This window comes from Oryctolagus cuniculus, chromosome 11, assembly GCF_051225735.1.
Source record: "Oryctolagus cuniculus isolate XC-2025 breed Fujian yellow rabbit chromosome 11, ASM5122573v1, whole genome shotgun sequence".
Taxonomy (NCBI): Eukaryota; Metazoa; Chordata; class Mammalia; order Lagomorpha; family Leporidae; genus Oryctolagus; species Oryctolagus cuniculus.
Window position 1 is genome coordinate 26,782,079 of NC_142877.1, and position 6,000 is coordinate 26,788,078.

The 6,000-nt window shown below is 61.4% G+C and overlaps 1 protein-coding gene across 1 annotated transcript; it reads left to right on the forward strand.

The window, feature by feature from the left end:
* Positions 1–4,090: 4,090 nt before the first annotated feature.
* On the forward strand, positions 4,091–5,764 carry FAM110A (family with sequence similarity 110 member A). Its single transcript, XM_008256185.5, has one exon. It carries the CDS (start codon positions 4,304–4,306, stop codon positions 5,189–5,191), a length of 888 nt encoding a protein of 295 aa, XP_008254407.1. The 5' UTR covers positions 4,091–4,303; the 3' UTR covers positions 5,192–5,764.
* The last annotated feature ends 236 nt before the right edge of the window (positions 5,765–6,000 follow it).

Sequence of the window (6,000 nt, forward strand, 5' to 3'; positions counted from 1 at the left end):
TCCGGCGCTGGGCAAGCGGCCAGGACGCCTGGGCTCGAGTTCCGGCCCCTGCCTGGCTTTCCTTCCCATTTTTCCGATAATACCCAGGCCGGCGGGTTTATCTGCCCGCGGCCGCCGGAAGTTGCGCAAACGCGAGTTACCTGAGCCCCAGGTGGGCCGGGCCGGAGGAACTCAGGGCAGCGGCGCGGTGCAGCCAGGTACAGGCGCGCGGGGGCGGGGGGCGCCCCGCAGGGGTGGGGGTCAGTCCAGGCCTGGCTTCCCTACTTGGGATGCCGGGGGGAGGTGCCATCAGCCTCGTTCCTCATTTGAGAGCCAGCCAACCCGAGGTAAGAGAGGGGCGACGAGCGGGTCGCACAGCTCGACTCGCGGCCCCCCTCTGCGCCGGCAGCCCCTAGGGTTGCCCCGAAGGAGCGGGGGCAGAAGCCGGGCCGCCCTGCGCGGCTTTCCGCGGCAGACGCTCCGGCGAGCCGGCGAGCCGGTGGGGAAGCGGCGAGGTGGGGCCGCGCGCCCCGGGGCTGGCGCCTGTGGGGCCTTCCCGACCTGGGCGCTGGGACCCTGGCTTCGCTGGCAGGAGCTGCCGCACCTCCAAGTCCCGCCTGTGACCTGGGGCTTGTGCAGGTCACACGGCACGCGCCGCTTCCGCGGGCTCCGACCCTTCCCGGGGACCCCGGGCGTTCCCAGTTTTGCCAGGTGCTGAGGCAAGTCCTTGACCTGCTGGGTCTTTCCAGCCTTGCGGTGACCTGAAGGCTTTGGAAAGTCTATTTTTAACTGCGCTTCACAGATAAGGAAACCAAGTCTGTTGGGAGACTGCCCTGGCTGCTTGCGCAAGGCTCAGGATGGGTGGGTGGGCGAGCCCCAGACCCTCAAGCCAGTTAGGGGGTTGGCCTTGGGGCCAGTAGGGCGGGTCCAAGAAGGAGGGCATCCGAACGGGGGGCGCACGAGGGTCTTCTGCCCGCGGGACCTCCTTTCTCCCTCTGTGTCCCCAATGGTGCCCAGGAGGGAACCGCAGCCGCCGCGCACGACGAGTTGGACTGGTTTGGGTGGCAGCCCGGGGGTGGGGCAGAATGCTGCTACTTCCACCTGCCCTGTAAGGCCGTCCTTCCGGTCAGACCCTTCCCTGCGGAGGTCTCATGGGGGAGGTCTCGTGTGGGGGGGGTGGGCCCTTTCCCAACCCTGCCAGCCCTCATACCTCAGGCGCAGTAGTGGCTCTAGGCCAGCCGCCCTCGGGTTCTACTCCCAACTCGTAGGTCTCCAGCTGGAGGTGGTGGAGGGAGGCAGAGATGTTCACCCAGGTGTTTTGCCTGCCCAGTACATGCAGTGTTTTTAAAATTATTATTACTGAACATGCTGGCAGTTAAGAGAGTGGAGTTTGTATGCTGTCTTCGTAGCTTCCTAGGCCACGGAACCCCCTACACTGGACACATGAGCCTGCAACAGGTGGGGCGTGCCCCCTGCAGCATGTCCACCTGCCTGGCCTCATGGGCTCCCTAGGCGTTCCAATTCAATGCATATTTATGGGCTGTTTTGTGAGTAGCCAAGCAATACTGTAGACCCGAGATCAGTAAACACAATAGATACAAACTCCCGGCCCCCTGCTATTTTCGGGGGATGAGACATCAAAGATTGCAACGAAATGAATGACTGACATGGTACTTGTGAAGATGACCAGGAGAAAAGAGATTGTGTGTGTGTGTCTGTGTGTGCAAGGAGCCAGGGTGGGGCAGGGGGAGGGGAGAAACAGGTGCAGGTGGAAGTTAGTGTGGTGGGGTAGGCTTCACATGGACTTGAACCTGGGTCGGTTACTTCTCTGAGTCTCAGTTTCCCCACCTGCAAAATGGGGTGACGAAGACTCACAGTCTTGTCGGGGTGATAGGAGCAGATGGTGCGAGCTTGCCAGGCTCGCTTCCTCCTGGGTTGCCAGGTGTCTAGGTGGGGCTGTCCCATGCAGCTTTCTGCCATGTGTGCAGATTCTCTGTTCTCTGCTGTTCAGGGAGGTGACTGGTGGCTCCACGGAGCTATTGGGTTTTTCTTTTTATTTATTTGAAAGGCAGAGTTTTAACACACACACACACACAGGGGGAGAGAGAGAGAGAGAAAGAGAGAGAAAGATCTTCCATCTTCTGGTCCAATCCCCAAATGGCTGCAATGCCAGGGCTGAGCCCTGCCTGGAACTCCATCCAGGCCTCCCACGTGGGTGGCGGGGACCAAGCACTTGAGCCATCCTCCACTGCTTTCCCAGGTGCATTAGCAGGGAGCTGGATCGGGAATGGAGCAGCCAGGACTCAAACAGGCTCTCTCATGGGATGCCAGCTGTGCTACATGCTGTCCCCTCGCCCTCCCCAGTGGAGCTATTGAGAACTTGAAATGTGGCTCGAGAGATTCAGGAACTGAATTTTAAAGTTTTTACTTAATTTAAATTTGAGGGTAAGGTTGACTGTGTGACCGCTATCGGTTAGATGACCTGAATGGCAAGTCCCCAAGATTTTTTTTTTTTGACAGAGTTAGACAGTGAGAGAGAGAGAGAGAGAGAGAGAGAGAGAGAAAGGTCTTCCTTCTGTTGGTTCACCCCCCAAATGGCTGCTACAGCTCCTCTGAAGCCAGGAGCCAGGTGCTTCCTCCTGGTCTCCCATGCGGGTGCAGGGCCCAAGCACTTGGGCCATCCTCCACTGCCTTCCCGTCCACAGCAGAGAGCTGGACTGGAAGAGGAGCAACTGGGACAGAACTGGTGCCCCAACCAGGACTAGAACCTGGAGTGCTGGCGCCACAGGTGGAAGATTAGCCTAGTGAGCTGCAGCGCCGGCCAGTCCCCAAGATTAAGTGCCCTCCATTTATAGATGAGAAGGTTCAGGACCTGTTGTGTGAGTTTTCTTTCTTTCTTTAAAAAAAAAAAAAAAAGATTTATTTATTTGAAAGGCAGAGCGAGAGAGAGAGTGAGACTGAGACCTTCCACCCACTGGCCTACTCCCCAGATGCCTACAACAACCAGGTCTGGGGCCAGGCCATGGCCAGGAGCCAGGACCTGGTCTCCCATGTGGGTGGTGGGGGCCCAAGTACTTGGGCCATCTTCTGCTGTCTTTCCAGGTGCATTAGCAGGAAGCTGGATTGGGATCAGAGCAGCCAATACTCAAACTGGTAGTTCCAATATGAAATGCTGGTGTCGTGAGCAGCAGCTTAACCCGCTGCACCATAACACCAGCACCCTGTATGGGTTTTCTTTTGCCCCATCTCCAGGGGGCCTGGCTAGCAGGGGGTGAGGAGGTGGGTGGGGAGTGCTTTGGGCCCCAGGCCTACCTTGGAAACAGGGAGAGGTTTGGTTTGATGTCTGGGGCTTTGGGCCCTGTCCCTTGGGCAGCCATGAGGACACGGGGGCTCCCAGGCACGGCCCCCCCCTCCCCCCCTGCCTGTGAGTGCCTGTCCCATGGCTGCGGGCCGGTGGAGAGTCTGCTGGTGCCTCTGTGCAGGGCTGTGTGATCTGGGGCACTTCCGGCTTCTCTTGCAGCAGCGTAGCTCGGGGCTGACGTTTCTACCTGACAGGCCTGGCACGGGAGTGCCGGACTGGAAGGTTGTCTGGACTCCACTGGGCAGGGGTGGGGATTTTCTACGCGCAGGTTTGCTACATGCTGTGCTCCTGTGCCTGGGGCCTGGCGTGCCCGGGCAGGATGATGGCACACAGCAGCTTCCTGCCTGGGTGGCGGAGGGCTGGAGGTGGAAACGGGCTCCCTGTGGGCAGTCCAGGTGGGGTGTGGGGCTGGAGCCCTTTCTCTTCGTCCCTTAACTTCAACACCACCAATTTTTGGGTTAGCTGAAGCAAACTGGTGGCTTCCCGGGGTTCAGTTTCCCCAGCTGCAAAGTGGAGCTGTTGAGAGGACACTGAGGCCGAGCTGGCTGGAGCCCGTGCAGTCTGGGGCCCGCACGCTCGCTTTACAGCACGCCCTCCCCAGCCTTTCTCCCACACCTTTTCTCCCTCTGCCTCTGCTGTGCCTGGTCCTCCCTATCCAAACCCACTTCGCAGGAGGGAGGGGGTGTGGGTGGGGCCACAGGCCCTTGAGCGTTGCCTTTGCCTGCTGATTGGCTCTCTATGAATAGAGGGCGTGGCTTTCACCTTATAATAGGGAAGGCGTCTTTGCCTGGCTCAGCTTGGCCGAGCCTTTGTCTGAGCGAGCTCAGCCCCTTTTTCTTTCCTTCACCGCCTCCGTTGCGGGCGTCCAGATGCCGTTTTGGGCTGCCAGCTGCCGGCTTTCTACCTGAATCTGTCTCCTTGCTCTGATCTCCATACACCCACGCCTCGGGGTATGTAACAGCCATGCCTGTGGACACGCTGACCCCTGGAGCCCCAGCCGCCCCAGCCCTGCCTTTCCGCCTGCGGACTAAGGTCCCCGGTTACCTGCTTCGGAGGCCAGCAGACGGTGGAGCCCGGAAACCCAGTGCTGTGGAGCGCCTGGAGGCCGACAAGGCTAAGTACGTGAAGAGCCTGCATGTGGCCAACACCCGCCAAGAGCCCGTGCAGCCCCTGCTGTCCAAACAGCCCCTCTTCAGCCCCGGGACTCGCCGCACAGTGCTCACGCCCAGCCGCCGGGCCCTGCCTGGCCCTGGCCGCCGACCCCAGCTGGACCTGGACATCCTTAGCAGCCTCATCAACTTGTGTGATAGTCCCGTGTCCCCTGTCGAGGCCAGCTGCGCCCCTGCACAGGCGGAAGGCGTCCGCCAGGCTCCCCCAGCCACGCCTCCACGCCCGCCCCCCACGACGGCTGCGGTCCGCAGAGTGGACGTCCGCCCGCTGCCTGCATCTCCGGCCCAGCCTTGCCCGTCGCCCAGCTCAGCCACCGCCTCCAGCCCAGCCCGGCCGCCGGGTCTGCAGCGCTCCAAGTCGGACTTGAGCGAGCGCTTCTCCAGGGCGGCCGCCGACCTCGAGCGCTTTTTTAACTTCTGCGGCCTGGACCCTGAGGAGGCACGGGGGTTGGGCGTGGCCCACCTGGCACGGGCAAGCTCGGACATTGTGTCCCTGGCCGGGCCCAGTGCTGGGCCAGGCAGCTCCGAGGGCGGCTGCTCCCCGCGCAGCTCCGCCACGGTGGAGGAGCGTGCCCGGGAGCGCGTGCCCTACGGCGTGTCGGTGGTGGAGCGCAACGCCCGCGTCATCAAGTGGCTCTATGGCTTGCGGCAAGCCTGGGAGACCCCAGCGGCGGAGGGCTAGGCCTCTGCTGCGCTGGGAATTCACCGCAGGACACGTCTTGGAGGGGCCCTTGGCCCTTGACCTCTTGCATCCACTCCCTAGCTATGGGAGACCGGACACCCGTCCTCCTGGGGGAACTCGGTTTGGAGGCCAAGGCTCAGAGGCTGGACCAGCAGCTTCTGGCTAGGACTGAACCTGGAGAGGGTTGCTCTTGGCTTTGGGCCCCTCTCCCCCAAGTTCATGGCCTTTGACACCAATGTATCCTCTCTGGTGGGGCTGGATGTGGGGTGCTCAGACCTCCCCACTGAGGGTTAGCGGCCTGGGGATCTGGCTGAGCCTGTCTGCCCAGTGACCATTTCCTCCTTCCTTCCTGGGCCTCTGACCCTTGCCGACTTCCTCTTCCTTACCCAGAGGGCCCCCGCTCCCTGGCAACTCACCCTGGGGTGGGGGCAGGGACCCGGGGCCTGCCCACTGCTCTTCCTGGTCTTTGGCTGTCGGCCTAGGTGGATAGACTACAAGAAGGACTGGTTAGAAGCCTGCACTGCTCTGATTTCCCTCCCCCTGGTTAATAAACACACGTGCTTGTTTCCCAAGGGCTTTCTGTGTTTACCAGGGGAAGGGTGGGAGAACCATGGGGTGCAAACTTCACGTCTTCGCCATTGTTCACCCTGGGGTCCTGTGGGGGCACGTGTGCACCTGGCCCTGCGGGTGTCCTCATCACTCCTCCCTCTGGGAGGCTGGCAGGCATCCTGCGTGGAGGAGGAGACTGTGCAGCCCAGCCACAGGGGGGAGTCAGCACAGAGCTGGGAACAGTGCTGGGAAGGGGATCT